This window comes from Egretta garzetta, unplaced genomic scaffold, assembly GCF_000687185.1.
Source record: "Egretta garzetta isolate BGI_Z169 unplaced genomic scaffold, ASM68718v1 scaffold45, whole genome shotgun sequence".
Lineage (NCBI taxonomy): Eukaryota > Metazoa > Chordata > Aves > Pelecaniformes > Ardeidae > Egretta > Egretta garzetta.
Window position 1 is genome coordinate 4,631,875 of NW_009260028.1, and position 22,380 is coordinate 4,654,254.

General features: G+C 40.7%; 2 protein-coding genes across 2 annotated transcripts; one reads left to right on the forward strand and one right to left on the reverse strand.

The window, feature by feature from the left end:
* Positions 1-7,631: 7,631 nt before the first annotated feature.
* On the forward strand, positions 7,632-17,299 carry JAM2 (junctional adhesion molecule 2). The gene is made up of 8 exons (XM_035896461.1): positions 7,632-7,722; positions 8,915-9,067; positions 10,852-11,057; positions 12,475-12,577; positions 14,274-14,381; positions 15,261-15,276; positions 16,201-16,234; positions 17,149-17,299. The coding sequence occupies exons 1-8, from the start codon at positions 7,647-7,649 to the stop codon at positions 17,179-17,181; spliced, it is 729 nt and encodes a 242-aa protein (XP_035752354.1). The 5' UTR covers positions 7,632-7,646; the 3' UTR covers positions 17,182-17,299.
* A 995-nt stretch (positions 17,300-18,294) lies between these two features.
* ATP5PF (ATP synthase peripheral stalk subunit F6) lies at positions 18,295-22,368 on the reverse strand. The gene is made up of 3 exons (XM_009640944.2): positions 21,966-22,368; positions 20,586-20,710; positions 18,295-18,416 (listed from the first exon to the last, which is right to left on the reverse strand). The coding sequence occupies exons 1-3, from the start codon at positions 22,133-22,135 to the stop codon at positions 18,388-18,390; spliced, it is 324 nt and encodes a 107-aa protein (XP_009639239.1). The 5' UTR covers positions 22,136-22,368; the 3' UTR covers positions 18,295-18,387.
* Positions 22,369-22,380: the final 12 nt, after the last annotated feature.

Sequence of the window (22,380 nt, forward strand, 5' to 3'; positions counted from 1 at the left end):
GGCAGTCAGAGACAGGAATGGGGGGGGAAAGTGTGAGAAACAGCCCTGGGAGCCCCAGGAAAGAAGGTGAGGATACCCTGCAGCTCATGAAGAAACCATGGTGGAGCAGATATCCACACTGCAGACTGTGGAGGATCCCGCACCAGAGCAAGCAGATATGTTTTGAAGGAAGCTGAAGTGTATGGAGGATCCACATTGGAGCAGGCTCCTGATAGTAACTGTAGCCCATGGAGAGGACCCAGTGGTGGAGCAGGGGAAAAGTGTGCAGAGGAAGGAGTGGCAGAGAGGAGATGTTGTGGACTGACCACAACACTCATTGCCCACAAGTCCTGCACTTACTCTGTTTTTAATTGGCAATACATTTAAGTAATTTTCCCTAAGCTGGGTCTGTTTTGCCTGTGGTGGTAATTGCTAAGTGATCTGTCTTTCTCTTGACCCGTGAGCTTTTTAATTTTATTTTCTCCCCTGCCATATTGAGGAAGGGAAGTGAGGGAGAGGCTGGGTGGGCATCTGGCAGCTGGCCAAGGTCAACCCACTGCAACAGGATACAGTGAATGAGTAACTGAACTCTTGCCACAGTGCTGGGAACTCTAAATACCTGTTCTGACTGTTACTTCATGACTCACAGAGGCAATGGTCATAGGTACCGATAGAACAGCAATCTGTATTTTTAAAGGATGCTGGGGGGGGAAGGAAATTATGGAGAGAAAGGGCCATAGGAACTCTTTGGATGGAGAATTCCATCTGTAGTGCCAGAGTTGAACATTAAGGAATGATCTATAATTGAGAAGAAAGCCTTGATGTATAGGACCAGTACTGTTTAATAACTTCATGAGTGACATAGTGGGATCGAGTGCCCTCAGCAAGTTTGCAGATGACACCAGGCTGAGTGATGTGGTTAACACCCCTGAGGGACAGGATGCCATCCAGAAGGACCTGGACAACCTTGAGAAGTGGTCTGATGTGAACCTCATGAGGTTCAACAAGGCCAAGTACAAGGTCCTGCCCCTAGGTTGGGGCAATCCACAGTATCAGTACAGGTTGGGGGATGAAGGAATTGAGAGCGACCCTGTGGAGAAGGACTTGGAGGTACTGGTGGATGAAAAGCTGGACATGAGTTGGCAAGGTGTGCTCACAGCCCAGAAGGCCAACCGTATCCTGGGCTGCATCAAAAGAATTGTGTCCAGCAGGTTGAGGGAGGTGATTCTGCCCCTCTACTCTGCTCTGGTGAGACCCCACCTGGAGTACTGCATCCAGCTCTGGAGCCCTCAGCACAGGAAAGACATGGACCTGTTGGAGCGGGTCCAGAGGAGGGCCACAAAAATTATCAGAGCTATGGAAAACCTCTCCTATGAGGACAGGCTGAGGGAATTGGGCTTGTTCAGCCTGGAGAAGAGAAGACTGTGGGGAATCCTTATTGTGGCCTTTCAGTACTTCAAGGGGGCTTACAAGAAAGATGAGGACAAAGTTTTTAGCAGGGCCTGTTGCGATAGAACAAGGGGTAATGGTTTTAAACTAGAAGAGGGTAGACTCAAGATATAAGGAATATATAAGATATAAGGAAGAATTTTTTTATGATGTGGGTGTTAAAACACTGACACAGGTTGCCCAAGAGAGGTGGCATCCCTGGAAACATTCAAGGTCAGGCTGGATGGGGCTCTGAGCAACCTGATCTTGTTGAAGATGTCCCTGCTCATTGCAGGGGGTTTGGACTAAATAACCTTTAAAGGTCTCTTCCAACCCAAACTAATCTATGATTGTACCTTCATACAAAGAAAATGCCATGCTAACTCAGAGCTGTGAGAACCCAGAAGTGAAAGCCCAAATGGACCTCAATCAAGTGAGAAATGAGGCACATGCTTCAAAAGAAGTAATCAACTGTCAGAAGAAAACTATAAGAAGCAAAAGATTCTCAATCTGTTTGCATCTTCAGATCAAGACTGGATATCCATCTGCTAGGTTGTGTGCAACTCTTAAGTAGGGGAAAGGGAAATCAATTCTTTGGGGATGAACAAAGGAGGTCTGTGAGTGAGAGAGGTAACAAGATTCAGTTAAGAGGAGTAAAGCAAGGCTCGTTTCTGTCAGTCAAAAGAACATTATGCTCTTAAACAAGCCATGTTTCTAAATAGTGTTGATGGGGAGAGGGGCTCAGTTCTTGTTCATACCCTCTGTAGCAATTGTTCAGTTGGCTGATGCAGATGGAAGAAATGGACTGCATTAGGAGTGTCCATGCTGTCTTGAAAACTGGTCCTAAACGCAAGAGAAATTGACATGCTTTTAGGAAAAGAAAAAAAAGCATGTAAGCCTGTGAAAAGAACTGTATTTAGTTGTTCTTAAGCATTTGGTAAACTTGTCACCTGCCATGGAGTAATTGGAATAACTGTGACTGACTGTTGGGCCTTTCAGGAATGCTTCTTGTGAGGGAATACGGTGGAGTCCTTTCCTGGAAGGAGAGCAGCTCTTAAATGAGGTGCAATGGGGAAAGAGGTAGCTGGGTGAGGGTTGATGTAGGGCTAGTGGTTATTTCACTTTTTCTCTCTGGAATTTCAGTATTCCCGATACAGGAGAGATCCAAGAATGTGTGGGGTTTTTTTCTGTATTTGATATAAAACTACAGAAATGTTGACTAATATTTTCCTTCTCATTTCAACAAGAATTTGAGGCAACTGCCAATTACTGCACACTTTTTTTTTTTTTTTTTTTGCCCTGTAGAAGCTGTAAATGGTATTCTCCAGTAAACATGCCTGCCTTGCAATAGCAATACAATGGAAGATGCACTTACGGATTAATACATGTCTCCCCAGTTAAAGACTGGGACATTACCCCAGTATAAAGCAACGTCTGCTGTTTATGTAGAACTTATCATGTGTAAATATTATCATGCTATTGTAAAAGAGAAATATTACTATTTTTTACAGGTGCCAAGGAATGGAGACGAAAAGATGAGTTGTTCAAGGCCACCCACATGGCCAGCCCTGGTCTAGCTCTTAGTCCTGTGCTCTCTGTAGGAGACAATAACTAATCTGTCCAGTGTAAGGAGGTCTCGGAAATATTGCTTGTAGGTGCTAAAGCACATACGAAATTACAAGTGTTTATTGCTAAATTGTCTTTTTTTTTTTTCTGTCTTCTTGCAGATCATAAAGTGTCTGGAATTTCCATTGAAACGGATAACAAAAACGTAAAAGCAGAGGAGTTTAAGGGTACAGTATGGGCACGATTGCCATGATTATTTTTAATATATACACAATACCTACAAACAATGTGTACATAAACTGTGCAGCTGTTAAGATTGTCTTCCTCTTTCCTGAGGGGTCCTGCTCCTACTCTCTCCATTGACTTCTTGTGTAATCTTGGTCTTGTCCCCATCTTCTTGATGTGTTGTTGGACTAGCTGCTCCCCAGAGCTCCTTTTCAACCTCAGCTATTCTGTGAATCTATGACTTGTTTGTCAGTCCTGGTAGCTCACTCTGTAACTTCTGCCTGGTTTCCTTTCACCCAGTATGATGGGAACTGATAGAAAGGAGAAGCATTAATTATCTTCCAAGACAGAGAAGTGAGGGACTAGAGAGAGAACAACTGTAAGTCAGCAACTATAATTTAATGGCTGTTTTAATTGTCAGTAACTATAATGGCTATGTATTTATATATGCATAGGTCATTATTGAAAGTAATTTGTCATTTTAGATATGTGCTAGAGAAGTTAAGGAGGTGGGGAGGAAAACCTGGTGTTTGCTGGGTAAATGAGAAAGGGATCCTAGTAGTGTGTATGTGGGGTTTGTGGGTTACATGGGTTTTTTGTTTGGTTGGCTTTTGCATTTGGTTGGAATGGAGCGAGATGGGAATTTGGAAATGGAAAGAACTGTTTGCTGAGCTTTAGGCTTTATTCATCTGTTTGAAGTAATAAATGTTTTGGAGGTCTCTAAAGCTGATAGCTGGGCTCTTGTCAAGTATTTTTGTCACTGCTGGGGAAGAAAAAAAATACATTTAGAGCTCAGGACAGGCAAGAGGAGAGAGAAGCTCTTCAGGTAATATTAAAGCTTGATTAGGTTCTGTATCTTCATATGATACATAGTTTGCATTTCGTTCTTTTGTTATTTGCATGATAGAGATCGGCTCAGCATAGCTCAGATGCCATGCTGAGTTCTTTTTGTGTAGCAGCACTAAGGGAATGGCAGGGGCTGATAGACATAGCTATTCAACTGAATGCAGATGATCTGAAAAGCATTTTTCTTTTCTCCTCCAACTCCTGTTACTGTAGAGGAGGGTGGTTGGTCACCGGAATGGGCTTCCAAGGGAAGTGGTCATAGCACCAAGCCAGTCAGAGTTCAAGGAGTGTCTGGATGATGCTTAGTCATATGGTTTGGTTTTAGGTAGTCCTGCGAGGAGCAGGGAGTTGGAAGGAACCCATAAGGATGATCAAGTCCAACTTGATATAATGATTCTATAACCAAATGATAGCCTCCAGACTAGAAGTAAATGCAAATTAAACATTGTCCAGACGTCTTCAAGATCCCAGAAGATTCTTCCAGGCCTGGCAGAGCCTGTGCTGATGCACAGCATCCTGTGGGCCTAACTTAATGCAATTCAAGTAGACCTGTTCTGGTTTGGTTGCTGACTCTGTTAGGATGGGATAAAGTGGGAGAGGGGAACTATAACTAAGGAGGGCTTTATTATGTTGTCTCTGGTCTGCATGCACTCCCTTTCCTCCATTCTGTTCCCTTTCTCCAAACAGGGTTAGTGGGAGGGTGTCAATGCTAGCTTTTACTGAAACAAAAAAAAAATGTGGCATGCAAGAAAGTGGCAGCTCATTCAAGATGGAGGTGACTTGTTCAGCTGAGAACACTTCAGCTGAACTGTCTCTATGTCAAATAATATAGACCAGCTCATGAGACCAGCTAACTGCCGCAAGGTCAGTAGCAAAAGCAAGCTGAGCTTGAATGATGTTTTTTCTTTGTTAGAAGAATACAAAAACAAAATGGAAAGGAAACCTTAGCAAATCTTAAGATTCAGGAAGCCTCCACCCATCCACTCAACCTGAAGTCAGGAACCTCGGGCTTCCTGAGTGCACAGTGTGGATTGGTTTGTGGGGTTTTTTTTGAAGCAGCCAGTGCATGTGTAACATGTTTCTGGCAAAGAATGCCCTCCTGCTTCAATTTTTCTTTCAAGTCTGGACATTTTTTCCCCTGTGAGAGATCACCAAGGCTACCAGTCTGGTCCCTTGTTTGTTTCGCTACAGAACAGACCTGGGAAATCAGACTCTAAAGGGTGAGTGGGTAGATCTGTTGGTAGCTCTTAATTACCCTTCAGCCTTGTTTGCTGAGACTGGAAACGAGGGCACTGGTTAATGCAGATTGACTGTGTGTTTGAGCAGTGGATGTTTGTCTCCTGAAAGCTAGACAGGCACTGCCAAACTATAAAGGCTTTTGCTCTTTGATACTCTGGCCTATATTGGAAGATGAGCAGCCTAAAGGTGGCAAGATCAATATTGTATTTGTTTCTTTTACAGAAGTTTCTGGGAGATACTAAATTTTACTTTAATAATAGATTTGGAGCCAGTCAGACGTGTGGTTGGATTCTTTCCCTTGATGTTGTTTCCCAACAATTCTTATTAATACCTTGACTTAAGAGTGATTTACTGGGGGGAAAAAAAATATATGTATTTCAGCATGCTGTTCCATGGAGAATGGAACTACTGAAACACTGAGGTTTGTACCAATAACTCACCTATACAGTTTGTCACATCTTCTCTCCCTCTTCAGTTCCCCCATAATAACTATAGGCTTGACCATAGACCACAATTACTATGATGCAAGCTACATATTAGTGATGGCATATGCTGATGCCCTGCTGTGACAGAGGAGAAAAGAACAGTTGAGCTCCCAGTATGACCTGTTTCTCCTTAGCAGCACTAATTTTGGTTTGTTTTCTAACCAGTTATGGCAACTTTATTAATAATCAGTAATGCTTGAAATCTCAGCCTCTCTGTGAAATTTGGTTGGTGATGCCCACTATACATAAGTCAGGGAAATTTGAGTGGACAGATAGAAAGGTGAACAATGGTTGAAGGTATGAACCTTCTTTTCTCAAGAACTCAAGAAAAATAAGCGGTAACCGCCAAGCAATGTTATGAGCTGCCTCTACTGCCGGCAGCTTTGGGGGCCTGGGGGTTCTTCCTGCCTGGCCACTGGAGCCCAGCCTGGAGACCTGGGGGTCTTTGTCCCAGGCTGATGGACACAGCTGCTGCTTTTGCATTTGCAGGTTCAACCAGTATCAAGGCTGCATGTGTGTCCCAGGGATGCATGCGTGTGTGCGCACACCCACATGTGCACACACTTGTGACACTGGCACTGCCAGCTATACAGAGTGCCACAGGCAAGGCGCTGCCTTCAACAGCACCCACATGTAACACTGCCTGGGCTTGCATGAAGCAGAGACAGCTGAGCCTCCTTCCTCCTCTCTGCCTGGTGGAGATTGAAGTTCAGTGGTGAAAGCCCTCGCACAACATTCTCTAGATTCACAAGCACATGCATGTTCTTGGATCCCCTGAGTACCAGCACAGCCCCTCTGCCCATCCGCTGCCCCTGCCCTACTCACCAGCTCACCCAGCTTGAGGTTTGCTAGTGAATTACACACACACTTCCAGGCACACCAGGTTTAGGGAAAATACAAACACTGCGCACCCCTGCTTCCAAAAGCCAGCACCACAAGCCCAGGGTGCCTTACACCCTCAGTGTGACCCCAGGTGCTGGCCCTAAATTTATTCAAGCCACCCCTCTCTGCCCTGATAGCTAGCACTCCAGGCACGTGTGCTTTGAGACTTGCTAACACACACTCTCAACATCTGTGGTCCCTCCAGCTACTGATGCAGAGGCCTTCACTCGTTCCAGTTGCCCACACCACAGTCCCATCAAGTCGGTGTGGAGACTGATGGTCTTTGTCATCATCTCTGTTAGTCCCTGTCTGTCATGTTTGTATCTCTCTGTTTTTGTTTGTTACTGCCCCATTTACTTGTCACCACTTTTGCATTGAAAACATCCTTGATTGGGAAACCTTAATGAAGTAGACTCTCACCTTCCACCTACCCTTACAATAAGCAATGTGAAATTATAACTAAGTTACTTAGAAGAATATTTAACCTTCTTACTAGTATGTTTTCCACCTGCATTAAGTTATACATCTAAACCGTTAAGCTACTGATACTCAATTCAGAATGGTAATTCACAAAATATTGTTGATAACAGGGTCAGAGACTTTTTTTTTAATGGTGGTCTGCTCACTGATGAACATATTTAAGCCTAAAATGAGGGTAGTAATACAGAATCTGTGCCCATCCAACATGGGAGTATCTAGTCCGCAGCATCTGAAGTTTGATCCAAATCCACTGAAGTATGGCAAAATGACTAGTTTCTGTTTTCCCATTGTGTTTGTGTAAATCTGGAGAAGGTCTGATGGCATCACTTTGAGAAGTAGATCTGGCCTTTGCTGACTGCTCAAGTTCTTTTGAAGGGGGAGTATTAATTTCATGGAGCCTGAATGTGTACCAAACACAATGCTTAAGTCTCTAATTTTCCCTTTTGCGTTGTTTTGGGGTTTTTTTCCCCCCCTCTAGAGGCTATTCTTAGCTGCAAGCACAAGTTTTCAAAAGGGATGAGCTTAAGAATAGAATGGAAGAAAATCCAGTCTCAAGGAGTCTCGTTTGTCTACTACAATGGTGAATTTACAGGTACAGTACTACAAACTTAGACTGATGGTTTAACATGTCATTCTCTAGCATAGATAGCAACTCTTTCTTGGGGAATAACATTAGGAAAATGACTGAATGTTCTTGACTCTCCATACTGAACTGCTGTCCTTTTGAGGAAAATAATTCTTCTCCGGGGGAAAAAACAAGCATTTCTTAATATAATTGTCAATGAATAGTTAACTTTTTTATGAAGTTAAATATAATAAACCTCAAAACTAAGAAAAATGGCACTGCACATTCCTTGACATTTTTCAAAAGTGAAATTACATTCAGACATAAACTCCGCAAAACTACTACAGCTCTGCACTCCTGTCCTACAAAGAGGTTTCTGAAATCTCCTGTAGAGCTGGAGGCTTAGATATGAATAATGCAGCAATTTTTATATACATAAAATATAAACTCAGCTGCAGACTTTAAATTATTCGTATTCTTTTCAGAAGTGGCATTTCTGTTTATATTTTTGGAAAAGGACTTACCTTGGCTTTATGTGTTGAAGAAAATATGGGTCTCTGGTACCTGGTACGCAATAAATGAAGGTTGACAAATAAAAGAAAAGCACAGCGATTTTGTTAGTTTGTAGACCGTGCAAGATGTGCTGGTGGTGTTGATGTTTCTGCATACATTTAATTTAGAGAAACACTGGAACTAGGGGTTCTGTGTGTGCATGTAACTTTAATTTCATAACAAGCTGTAGAAATCATTGTAAGAAGTCTGGCAGTGTCTTTGCTAAATCTATGGGGTTTTTTTCTTGCCAAATTAAAATGTCAAATATTTTGCTGTGGTCTCACTCACAATTCTTTCTGTAAGGTAATTACGTTAGGGATTGCCATCCCTCTAGTGGAAAATGGTGCCTTTTTTGTTACCTGACTACCGCTATACCTGTTTTCTTGAAACATCTACAGGAAAAAAAGCATTCCATCTTCCAACTAGAAAATATATGACAGATGTAGGTTTTTTGAATTGAGGTGGTTGGTTTTAGACTAAATGGACAAGATGTGGAAGGTTCTTACTGTCTTGGGAGGGAGATTACATATTGTTCCTTGGTGATAACTAACACTGAACAAATGAGCAATAGTTCACAAATGGTTCGTGATCTCAGAACAAACCAATGAGACATAGATATTTGCTATAAGCAAAGAGCAGAAACCTCTCTGTCTGTTCTCCCCTAAAGGTGATCTTCGAGGCCGAGCAGAGATGCTGAATACAGGAATCCGTATTAGAAATGTGACTAGAAAGGATTCTGGGACCTACCGCTGTGAAATCAGTGCAAAGAGTGAAGAGGGGCAACGCCTGGGAGAGGCTATTATTACTCTCACAGTATTGGGTACAAACTTTATTACTTGGGCTTCTGTAAAGAAATTGGATGGTGGCAAGGGGTGTTGAAGGTAGGGTTGTCCATATGGTGTGTGGCTGCTGGGGTTTTGGGTCTTCTTTGGGCTGGATTTATAAATGCATATGCACATTCTACAACATACCTCACAAAAGAGCTTTGCAAAATGCACATGTGCATTAGAAAGGAATATAACTAGGGTTTTGTTGATCTAAATGTGGGTTTCAGTTCTCAAAACTTGGCAAGTATGCTGATTTATGTGATGGTGAAACTTCCATTTCTACTAAAACTGAAGTCACTCAGTTGCTCAGAATCTGGATGAGCTGATCATGGTGTTTGGCACTGGAAAGTCAGCATCTGTCAACACTTATCAAATATTCCGAAGCAGTAGTTCATTCCAATATGCTACAGTCTCCTCCTGGTTTTGGAAGGAGAAACTGCTGCAGTGTCTGTGCAATGCCAGCCAGTGAGCTAGCAATCTGTGGACTTATTTACAGGAGAGATGGTGTTGGCTTGGGGGGGTGGTTGTTCTTTGTGGTTTTTTGTTTGTTTTCTTTCCCAGTTGGGGAAAGGAGGGAAAAGAGAATATTGAGCACATTCTTCTTACATTGTTCCTGGTATTTTTCCCAGTGGATGAGTGGTAGAGGTTGATAGTTTCCTTTTTTTCTCCATAAAGAGAGAAAAGAAAATACTTGCTTTTGTAATTTCTATATTGTTTTTTCTATACAAAAATAATTGATCTTTAAAAATTATAAATAAAATCTCAAAGTTCTTCATAAAGGATGATAAATTCATGAACTTCTGATTAGCTCCAACAATGAGGTAACCCTGCTTACTCCTTCTTTCCTCTTTTAAATGTGGCTTCTTAATTTAAAGTTGAAATCTTAGAGCCCAAAGTGGGGGTGAGGGAAGGAGAGGAGAGAGTTACTCACAAACCTTTTTTAAAGTTGATGTGAATTAGTACTTCACTTGGCTTGCTTTATTTTTGTTTTTTATGTAAAACCGGCCAAGAAGAAACTATGAATACTTGTTAAGGTGTCACTTGTGCTTTTAATGTTCCATGCATGCCTCTTCACCTTTAGTTTTCTTCTACATAGCTTCAAGTTAGGAAAAAAAAAAAAAAAAGTTCCTTTTCTGTTCACATAATAAAAATCGGAAAAGAGATGTTCATCTTCATGGCAGAAGGAACAATCAGTTCTCCTGCATCTGTGTGTGGGAATGCTTTTAATTTAAACTGAAATTTAGTAGCCAGTTAGTTTTGGTCCTCAACCTGGGATTTACACAATGGCTCTGATGATGGCCAGTCTTAGTTATTCTTTCTGACGACCGTTTTTCAAAAGCTAGTTGACTACTTTTAATACAAAAAAAATCTTTTTCCTTTTCCTTGCTTCTGTTTTTAAATACTGAGGCAGGGAAGGGGGGAATTGCTGGACTACAGATTCCCTGAGTTATCCCTCCTCTGTGAGTAAGAAATGAGGTAAAACAAACTGTCTGGGGTTTGATGAGAGTGTATAGATTGGAGACAGGATGACACAGCCTTGTGGTGGGGAAGGCTGGGAGCAAGCCTTTTCCTTGCATTTTTAGCAACTCACAAATTTTACTGTGCTCTCCAGTAGCAGGACTCTGCCTTCAACCCCTTGCCTAGCACCTCATTTCATTAACATCGTAGTTCTAAGCATGTACACACAAGTGCTCACCACTTCACCAGTGACTGTCAAACTGTTGTCATATAGATGATACTGATAAGACTGTGTAACAAGTGCAATTTCCTTGTCCAGTTGCTCCAACTACTCCGGTATGTGAGGTACCCAGCTCCGCAATGACGGGAACAGTAGTGGAACTGAGCTGTAAGGAGACTGAGGGGTCTCCTCCATCTGAGTACCAGTGGTATAAGAATGGTGTTGCCTTACTGGAAAAGACAGGAACAGGCAGTGCTAGAGCAGCAAACTTAACTTACACCATGAATAAAAAGTCTGGCACTCTGGTAAGTGTAATAACTAACTCTGTAATAACCAGATATCAAGAAGACCAAATTTACTATTTAGTACGCTGATGGACAGGGGTCTTAATCCAGAAATGCACAAGGTCTCTGTCAGAGATCAATGTCATGCTGAAATACATGCTAACAAACATAGAAGGTGGTTTCTGCCTCAAACCAATGACAATCCACAGACCTTGAGTGATACAGACAAATTGGGTGAGCTGCAAATCTGCAGTAACGATAAATGAGCAGAATCTAGAAAATAATACATGACTTTGTCAGTTAGCTAACTCGTGCCAGGTGAGAATGATCTCTGAGTATGTCAACGGAGTCATATCTGATAGCACCTTAAAATCGGAAATAGCAACTCCACAAACTTCAGTGGAAGTGCAGCACTAAGTCCAGAATCTCTGCAGTCCAGTGGCATTTACAAGTTCCAGTCCAGTGCTTGTGAAGTCAGTGGGAATGAGTCAGGGCTGTAAGCAAGCTTAGTGGGTTTTGGTTTAGTTATAGTTTGTTCTGTGAGGGTTTTTCTTTTTTTTTTGTCCCCCTCAGAACTGGCCATCTCTTTCTCTTCCCTCCCCTATTAGCTCATCCTTCTAAAAAAATAAATACATACTACTTACGATGCACCGTCAGCTGAGATTTTTCATCAGTGGAGTTGTTCTAGGAACACCCTACTGGTGTGCATGATCAAATGTGGAGACTGAAATGTACCTAAGTATTCAGAGGTGCTGTGGATCTTTCAGCACACTGTGGAAATTAGGTGGACTACTCAAAATTACTAACCACTTCTGAAAACTTAGTTTTAAAGTATGGGATATATGAAGGGGGGGAAAAAAGATAACTAGTCTGATGATTTAAAAAAAATGCAGAGGAACACTGGAATTGATATGAGGTCAATCTCTGTCCATCTCTTGCTTCCTCATTTTCATTTTTACAGTAGTAGTATTTGATAAATAGTGCAGTTTAGCATTTCTCCATTGGAAGAAGAGAGAAAGTGCCATTTTTTGGGGGGGGAAACCCACAAACTTTCTGTGGGAAATATTTTTTTTTTTATAATTTTTTGTTGCTGTTTTGGTAAAATTAACAAAATGTTCTGATTTCAGGAATTCTGAAATTAAAGCATGTCTAGGGAAATGCATTTTATTGTAAAGTACTGATCCACTGAAAAAGAATCTCCTTGTACATCCACTCCATCTAGTTAAAATGTCCATCTAAAAGACCCTCTTAGACCAGGGAATGTGACTAGGGAGCTGAACTATGAGGTCAACCGGGACCAGAATTTCTCACTTTTTCTTTCAGGTTTTTTTTGTTTAAAAAATACAAAAAACCCTGTTGACATGTCAAAATTTGTATCCCACAGGAAATACTGACTTTTCTTCCATTCTGATAATGGTTTTGGACTCTGTCTTAACAGCTATTTAACACAGTTACAAAGAATGACACTGGCGAGTATTTCTGTGAAGCCTCCAATGGGATTGGATTATCTCAGAAATGCTCAGTGAAGCGAATGCAAGTTGGTATGTGTCAAAGAAAATAAGGTTGGAAAACAGTCTTGCAATACGCATTATTTTATTGCATGATGCAACCAAGAAGCTAAGACCAGATTGAATTATATCTTTGACTATGGCATTTGGGGGGAGGAATAACAATAAGACTGACTTATATGTAGTTGCTGTGGCTACTTAAAGCATTCCTTTCTTACAGCACAAACATATCTCACCGCATTTCACAGAAAAGCAGCTAGTTTAGTACCTTAAAATTAAGGCAGTAGCCAGCCTTTAGGTTGCTAAACACTGAACTTCACAGAACAGCAATATCCATATGAGAGCCTTAATATTTCACAAAAGTGGAAGGTGTACGGGATAATGTGCCAGTCCTCTGGGTTATTTTCTTTATGAAAAGCCTCCCTTTTGAGATGCATTCATGTGAGATCTTAATGTAACAGATCAGAAATTTAACTGAATGACTCATTTATACCTGCCAGAGGAACACTGCAGAAGTTAGTGTATCGTAAAACAAACAAACAAACAAAAAATCCTGCTGCCTGTCTCTTTTCTACTTGTGCAGCGTATGTGAAGTGTAACATTGGTTAGCTAATAAAGGATTTAGCAAAGGCTGGAGGGGCAGAGTCTGCAATAACCCAAAATGTATGAATGTTTTTGCAAAATATAAAACTAGCTCTTGCAGATGTGATAGGAAAACAGATGGTAACAAATCCTAACAAATACTGCACAGAAGTTCATGTCCAAATATTCAATAAAGCAGTTGTCTGGTGCTTTCTTATAACTTAGCTGAAAATGCCGTATCACGGCTTTTAATGCATTCCTAGCTGATTATGAGCAAGTGTTCCACAAGCTACCAAGATAGAATCCCTCTGTTGTGGAAATACTCACCGAAGTTTTAAACTGCTGTTAAACAACGCACAAAATTTGATAGATTTGGGGAGTAAAATTTCCAACCATATATTAATGTATGCTTAAAGTCAGGATCCAAGTAAGTATTTGGACAGATAACAAAAACCTATGAAAATGTTTCTGCTTGTTGATGTTTTTGTTTTTCCTAAAATGGACAATTGTCTGAAGCTCTCAGTGATTATATCAGGAAATGGGCACGGGTCATGACCTTCAAAATAAAACTGGCCAGATGTTTAGGTAGCCCGGTGTAGAGTTTAACTTTAGACATGTAGGCTAAATTATTTGTTGGCCTTTCTTGTGTTGAATTCGAAAAGCCTTGCTGTTTAAAAAAGCATTGAATTTTAAATAACTCTCCTGAAGAGCTCTTCAGGACCGGGACCTGACATTGCCATCAGCTGTTTCAGTTATTTTAGGCAAACTAACTGTATGAAGACACTTGGGTTTAAGACTTGTAAAAATTTCAATATATTTTCCCTTAGAGAGATAAGACTTGAATAATACTGACCAGAGATAGGTATAATAAGGAGTATGTTATCCCTTGACCCCTCGTAGTCTTTCCTTACTTTTGACCGGAACTAAGCAGTTGAAGTGTATCGAGCACTCCTGTTCATGTGGCTGTGATACAGTAATGCTTTTGGGCCACCTATCTACATCTAAGTGTTACTAATTAACTTATGCAGCTTGGGCCAAAGACCACCTATAGATACAAAAGGTGCCTGTCGTTAATTAGGGGGGAAAAAAGCCAGCCAATGGAAATTTTTACAACTTGCAACACTGCACTTATGTTTTGTAATTGCAGATGACCTTAATGTAAGCGGTATCATCATTGCTGTAGTATTTGTGGCTCTGGTAATGGCATTGTGTGGCCTTGGAGTATTTTATGCCCAGAAAAAGGGCTACTTTACAAGTAAGTAAAATAAACTCGCTCCTTCCTTGTGTCAAAAAAATATCTCTGCTGCTGCTGACTGTAACATGTCCTTTTTATGAAGGCTCTAACTCTTGTAATACTCTGTAGCTTTAGTACTATAACAGCAAACCTTTTTATTCTGCCAACTTCTACTTCTGCTGCTGACTGTAACATGTCCTCCTTTTTATGAAGGCTCTAACTCTTATAGTACTAAAGCTACAGAGTATTACAACAGCAAACCTTTTTATTCTGCCAACTTCTACTGCAAAAGATACTTCAGGAATGACATGGAGACATTTGTGCAGTTGCATAAGGCTACAGATAGCAATCTAGGGAAAGCAACGAGCCGAACCCTGGAGCCTCTCTGCTCTAGTTTTGAGAGGGAATGGCAAAGGCAGGCAACGTATACACAAGCCGTGCAAGTTCACTCCCGGGTTAAAAGGTCTGAGCAGCCGAGTGCTGGTGAAGGGAAAACTGAATTACTGGCTCCCTCTTCTGGGTCGTGGTGAAAATACACGCGGAGAAAGTTTGCTTTTAAGGATGCAAAAAGCCAGACACCAAGCAACACCCCCCGTAGCGTTTACATTAGTGCCTGTAGAGTGCCCGGTGTCGGGCTCGAGAGGCTCCTCTGCCTGGAAGTGACAGGCTCACGGAGGTGCTGTTTGAGCTTATGTTGGCTTGGAAGTTCATTTACTTTTGAAAGCAATCTAATCTTTCTCTGTTTAAACTCACTACACCAAAAAGAGGCATTTGGTTCAGAAACTCCTTCTAGAAACTGAAGACCCAAATAAGTTATGAACAACTACTTCAAAGAACTTTAAATCAGCTAAGTAAGTAAACTTCTTGTGCTAATTTCTTTTTTTTTTTTTTTTCTTTCAGAGGAAAGCTCTTCTCAGTAAGTATCTTGATGCAAGTTGTACACAAATCACTGCAAACTTCGCTTACATTGCTGATGATTTAGTAACTGTGATGATTGTTCAAGGCCTTTCTCAGGTCATTCTTGCAGAATGGCTTTTTTGAACACTGAAATAAACCTGATCCTACACACCAGCTGGTTCTCTTACTAGAACCAGTGGTCAGAAAATGAATTAAGCATTATTACTGTGATAAACATGCAGAGATGTGTCTTTTTACATAGTTATGGCTTACACCCCTAACTTGGCTACAGGCAGGCATTTGTCTCTTCTTCAAACTAGACAAAAGATGATCAGAACCAAACTGAACTGTCCTCATATCCATGCCTACAGATCATTTTAGGAAATGTTTTGTAAAAGTATGACTGGTGGAAACTTTCTGAGGATGCCTGTTCTACTGCCATGATACGGATTTTTTTCATGCACTTAAATTTCTTAGTAGCAAGTCAGAATTTCTCAAGCTATTTTAGTGCTCCCACACAAGGCTAAAATTGTGTGCTTCATTGGAGGCTTGCCTCCACACTTTTATTTATTTTCTTTTAAAAGTGTATCTTAGTACTTCTAGGTAACAGCAGGTAAAAAAAAAAAAGTAGTGTATTAAAGAGAAATGCAAATACTATTTAAAAATACTGTGTGACTTGTATGAGCCATGAACTAGACAAAAAGCCTAACTGGAAGACTTGAAAAGACAGGCTGGGGAAGATAATCTGGTTCATGAAATAGTGACAGCTATCCAAAAGCATTCAATGGATTTGTTATTGTAACTTTTTCTAAGAGGGGGAAAAAAGCCTAAGGATTGCTGGAAACCTGGAAAAATGCATTCATAAATAAGGTCCTCAAAGTGTTAAAACTAACACCAGAAAAGTCACTATTTAACCTGTGTTCCTTTCCTGTTCTCTTAACAGAAAGACGACCAACTATCAAGCTACAAGTGAAAAGGCAAGTATTTTTTCAGTAGCGTGTTTAAAGTTTTAGATGTCTTCAAAACTTGTTAGATGTGATGTTTTTGCACACATACACACACGCCCCAAACTGTACATGCCACCAATACATGGAGATACCTTATCTCTGCATTTATAGCTTCCTATTACTCAGTCTCAAGTGCCATACACCTATGGCACCTTGCTCCACACTTTGCCATCTTTTCCTTTACCACGCTAACCAGACTTTTACCTTGGTTCACCAAGGAAACCAACTCAGACACAGTCCAAGGCAGCAGTGAGAGAAAGACTGGGTCTTAAGTCCTGTAACATTAATGTGGGTCAAAATGTTTGGCTGAATATGGAAGCTAAACTTTAACTCCTTTCTTACCCCTTCCTCACTGAGAGGGCTCAAGAGCTTTAACTGCATGCACATTGCTCCAGCTTTTCAGATCGGTGCAAAAAGAATGGAGCTCCAACTACAGCTTCAATTAGGAGCAACTTTATTTCAGTCTGTAGTTTCAGGCTACATCAGTAGCCTTAAAAGCTTGCTGAACACCACCCATTTCTTTAATCAGAACAGAACGTACTAAATAGCACAAGCTTATTCTTTCACCTAGCGTGTATATAAGCAACTTACTGAGGCCACCTATCTGGTTGCTCTGAGTGGGAAGGAACAAACATTGAAGAGCTGTGGTATCCATTAATGCAGTTATAAACAAAGCTGTTTGACACTTGTATTTTTTAATAGGTTATTACTTCTATTCTATATAGCAATGCTGTAGACTTACCTGTCCAGAAAAGAGCATACGTTAACTAACAGTGCTTCAGGCATGCTCCTTTTCAATCTCAATATCTTAAGTTCCCTCTGAAATGTACACTAAACGTTAATCTTTGAACTATTACTTATGTAACCTTGTCTGCTTCATTTAGGATTTCAAGCATACCAAGTCCTTTGTTATTTAGAAGATTTCAGCCTCTGTGAGGGACATCAAATGACTACTTGTTATACAAAAGTATCAAAGGGATCTTTTGACCTCTACTCTGTAAATATTGTTTCCATGTAGGACATGCTGAAAGTAGAAATTGCCATGTTTAGATCTAGTCAACCTAACTGCTTCTGATGACTTTTTAAAAAAAACCACAAAACCCCCAAAAAAACCTTAAAAATAGAACTAAACTGAATACACAAGTCAATTTGTGTGAAGACTTCTGATTTTGTTCATGTACACGTGCAGCAATACAGGATTCACTCTTACAGCTTGGAACAATCTATTGAAATAACTTTCATGGATGACCTTGCTACCACTACTTCTACTACTTATGTCTCCACCATTGTCAAGGGCTCAAACTCTCCTGCAGTTCTGACTTATTAGTACCTTGACCATTGTGTTAGATTTGCCAAAGCCATCTGTAAGTGCATAAGTAGCTGCGCAGACATAAGCTCACTATCCTGACAGAATAAAGCTTCCTGTAATTGAGGCTCAAGTAGTGTTTTATTGTCAATACAAAATGGCTACAGCTTCCCTTCCACAAGGAAGTTATATCTCTGTAGACTGAATATGTAACTTATTCTAAAGAAAAAATCAAGCTGTAGTATTTGGACCCTGACTGTTGAAGTGTCACAAATAAATAATTCCTCAGAGCCTGAAGTGTTTGTGTCAGTGCTTCCATTACTGAAATTTAAATCTCACAACCTCATTAACAGGTTTCAGTTGCTTCTGTAAGAGTAACACTTCACTTGTGCGTTCATTGATGCAGTACAAAATTAGTATATTTGTGCCTATGTTTTAGGGTGTGCAGGTCCATCACTACCATAGGGCTTTCCTACAGATTTAGGGTTTGTGGCAATTTTTTCTGCAGCAGCTTTTTAGTTGTGACAAAAAAAAAAAAATAGTTCTTTCTTGGTGTATCATTATCCATGTTACAACTTCTCAGCACTAAGACGTAGCTTGGCAAAGAAGTTTTGCAGCTAACACTGAGAAACACTATTCAGATGCCTCAGATGGTTAAAGAGTTGACTACCGTAGCTAACTATGCTCACCATACAGTTAAGAACTTCTTCACGCTTCTGAAATCGAACTGAAACACTGCATTTATTAAGTTACAACTGGTGCCATGTTCAACAGCTCTAGTGATGTACACTGCTGTTTGGGGTACAACCTGCAGAGATCATTTTGGAGTCTCCTCAAAGTTGGGCTCTAAAGGAGGAAGGGAGAGAAAAGTCATATTAGTCTCTTTTTATTCCAGCCTCAAACACCACAATTCATCTGCTATTCAAAGAAAACTAAATATTAAGTTGGCAAGCTAAAGCAAGCTCTTCTACAGTGCAGTCTACGCCACCACTTACCTTGTTTGTATCAGGGTATGATTGGATGTGGGCAGCACTAAAGAATAAACTACGCTGGAGACAGTTATGCGTAAGGTTTAAGACAGACGTGCGCCTTAGTAACATTCTGCCAAAAGCTGTTTTGGCAACACCTGGGGTAGAGGAGAAAGCAGCAGAGAAACTGAAGGAGTCAACCAGAATGTTACTGGGCATGACGCTAGTTACTTGTTCTTATATCAGACCTGTGTTGGAAGTAACCAAAGCTATTCTTTCCTCTTGATTAGCATCTTACAGCTGATTAACAGAATGGAGTGCACAATTTCAAATCCACTCAGCAAAAGATGTTCTGCACATGCACACACTGAGGAAGGAGTTCTTGATGTCAAAAGTACAAACTCAGAAGTCTTAGGGCTTCTGACACGTGGGCTATAAACACCTGTTCTCCTTCCTATAAAGAGTCTGAGAGGTAAGGCTCAGCTTATAGTAATCTTCACCAAGACAAAAAAAAAAAAAATTTTCTACCCATCTAGCCCCTTGTCAAAGTTAGATTAAGGATAGGCAACAGTGGTAAAAGAACACTGTCTCTCCCCATTTGTTGTGGGTCCATAGGAACAAAAATTTTGTTTCATTATGAAAAAACTCCTAGACTTTAGTATGTATTGTTTCATATATTACACAGAAATAAACTGAATCTAAAGAAACCACATCCCTGAAACTGGGGGAAACGGAGAGAAATACCATAGATCCTACTTTACAGGCACTCTGTTTTTATTTGCACCAGTAACAGTCTGACACCAAACTCTTCTTTAATCCAACTGAAATACCACCAAACCCCAAAACATTTTTAGGTGTGTTCCTAGTCTAACTTAGAATTTCCAGTTAGTCTGATCAGAATTACAAGTCACTGACTGTGGTGGTGTGACCTTGGCTGGCTGCTAGATGGCACCAAGCCTCGTGCTCTCTTGCTTTTTCCCTCCCTCCCCAGGAGGGCTGAGAACAGAGACAGCATTTTTCACCCTTTTTTAGCTCTGTTGTCACATAGGTGCCACCAGCATGGCTGACTGGCTCAGATGTGTCCACTTTGGAGCCGGAGGGAACTGGCTCTGTCCCATGTGTGGACACGACCTGGCCTCTCCTGATAGAGCCCACCCCCGCAGCCCCCCACTACCAAAACCTTGCCATGTAAACCAAGTACACTGGCACACTGAAAAGATTGCCAAATCCCAAGCTACCAGCTGCTTACAGCTTATGAGAAAGGCAGCTTACTCCCCTGCAAAACCTGACAGTAGCTGTAACTGCGTGTGAGCAACGAAGACCTTGAGCTCTACTTAGATAAGCAAGCAAAAGAAATGAACTACAGAAATGAGCCTGTCCATAAAAAAAACTAAGTTGCCTGTAAGGCAGACAGAATCTGTGCAGTTTCTTTGCATTCTTGGTAAACCAATCGCTGCAAGCATTCTTCTTATCATGATCAGTCTGGGTAATATGCAAACATGCTACTGCAAACTCGGAGCATTTGAACAGAAGTCCTATCCAAATAACTGAATAAAAAGGTTTAATATAACTTAGTCACAAAGTAATCATTAATTAACAAAGTTAAGTTCTATGTTCATTTTCTGAAATCACCAATTTTCCAAATGAGCTTACAAGATTGACAGATTGCAGTTTGGATGACAAAGACAACTGGTTTTCAAATTATAGTCTGCTGGCCTCTTTGGGAAGATGAGGAAAGAATACAACAATAGGCCCTGGGCTATTTCTTTAGGGTCTGCAAAGAGTAATTAAGATAGCCCGATCTGACTGCAAGTTTTGTTATGCATCAGTTTAAGTCAGTCCGCGTCTCTACTGGAAAAGGCAAATAATCAAAAAAAGGAGTCAAACAGAATCAGATGTGAACAGTGTGAAAGTAAGGAGATTCACTGAGGGCACCTTACATGAAACAAATGGTCCAAATAAAAACTAAATGAGAATTAATTAAGAAAACCAGTCAGTGAACATGTCCTTATTTGCAACTAGAAAGTCAGTAAGATTGTTAACTCACCCTCAAATTTAAATTCTGGAAACTTGGTTAGATCTCCCTCACCATATGCCCGTTGAAGTCTAGCAAGGGATTCATTCATGTCTTTCTGAAACTCAGGGCCTGCATCAACAGGCCCTCCAGCTTGCCTAAAAAACATTAAAAGTTATGATTAACAGTTCAGTTCTGAAATGTCACGTGGAAGTTCTATGTTTTCATGCCATTTACAAATTAAGAACATTTCTGACAACCAACTAAAGCAAACCATTGAAAATATTTCCAAGGGTCGAGATATGACACCCCTTAGGGCCCACTTACCTTACACATAAACAAGGTTCTGAGGGCAAGGTACAGGCTTTCTACTGTCAGCGATGAAAAGCCAAGCTACAGAGGTAGCCTTCTGAGACACACAACTACACCAAGTACCCAGGCATTCAGGGCTCTCCATTTCACTTGTTCTGGGTGTGACTTCCTAACAAAATTGTGATTTGTACTTCTATTTCTGAATTAGTGATCTTGGTTAGTAAAGCTTAACTGTTCTTGCAAAGAGAATATGCTTTGAATACTAAACGAGCAAAAAAACCGAGAGACAGGACACCTTGCATTCATATAGATTCAGACAGGAATTTCATGGGATACAAATACAAAATAATTAAAATAGTAACTCTCTAGATTACCAGTGCTCAGTTGTACCAACACAGGTATCACTTATGATTGGTAAAGTCACCAAAAATATGCCTCCCTACATAGGCAAGTTTGTAGGTGTGGAAGCACACATCTTCCTTCAGTAGAACTAAGAAGTGGCTTATTTCCTTCCCAAGAATAAACTAGAAAAAATGACTATATAGTTTCCTGTTAAGTAGTTCATTCAAACGTTACAAGAATCTAAGACTCCATCTGAATGAAGTGCCTATTAACTTAAGAAGTTTAATGAATCAGCCTCACAGTTTCACTAATTCTCAGTTGCTTTTGGAAGCTATTTCCATTCAGCTTCTGGAAACAAGACTGAAGAACAGCTGCTTTCCCCAGACAAAAAAGTGGCTCTCTTGGTTTTTGGGGTTTTTTTTCCTATTTACAGAGTACATAGATGGGTAAAAATTAACATACTGGTATGTTCATGTAGTGTGCAAAAAAAGTTAATGGAATGCCTTAACTCCCCAAGAAGAATGACATCAGTGCTACTTTTTTTTTTTTCTTTTTTTAAGGGGAAAAAATGGACATTTTCTGTTAGGTATGCAAGAACAAGCCTTCTCACTTGTGACACTATCAATAAGTGTTGCAGGAAAGCATACCTCAAGTGTTTAGAGACCAACCTACAAAGCTAGTGTATTCTAGCATTTGTCAAAAATCAACATTTTTTTTCCCCCTTTTGCCTTCAGCCTTAAAATAATTTCCTTTACTTACTTGCTCTTTGTGTTGTATTCTCTGATCTTGTCCAAGAAGAGCTTCTGAACTGGATCGAGCTCTTTTGTCTTATTAAAGACAACAGCAGAAAGCCCTATGTTTCTGCGCAAGTGAACGGAAACAGCAGAGCGAAAAATGGAAGAAAGTCGCAGAATCTGATGCAGAATCATGATGACACTAATGCTTTGGCTAAAAAACACCAACAAAACAGAAACACAGAATTACTTCGCTCTTTCCACAATCTAAATGCATAAAGAAGCAAACAATTTAATTCAGAGACGAGCTTTACGGCAGCAAGAATATTTCAGGCAGCGTGCACTCCGGGGTGAAAACGCAAGCAGCCCCGGAGCCCCAGGAGCGCCGCGCGCGCCACCGAGCAGGCTGGTGCTGCTGCTCCTCCCCTTCAACCGCGCAC

Coding starts and splice junctions, on each gene's coding strand:
- JAM2 (XM_035896461.1), top strand. CDS start 7,647: ATGAGCTTAAGAATAGAATGGAAGAAAATCCAGTCTCAAGGAGTCTCG. Junction 9,068..10,851: donor TATTACTCTCACAGTATTGG/GTACAAACTTTA, acceptor TTCCTTGTCCAG/TTGCTCCAACTACTCCGGTA. Junction 11,058..12,474: donor ATAAAAAGTCTGGCACTCTG/GTAAGTGTAATA, acceptor CTGTCTTAACAG/CTATTTAACACAGTTACAAA.
- ATP5PF (XM_009640944.2), bottom strand. CDS start 22,135: ATGATTCTGCATCAGATTCTGCGACTTTCTTCCATTTTTCGCTCTGCT. Junction 20,711..21,965: donor GAATACAACACAAAGAGCAA/GTAAGTAAAGGA, acceptor AATGTTTTTTAG/GCAAGCTGGAGGGCCTGTTG. Junction 18,417..20,585: donor TCCAGAATTTAAATTTGAGG/GTGAGTTAACAA, acceptor TTCCTCCTTTAG/AGCCCAACTTTGAGGAGACT.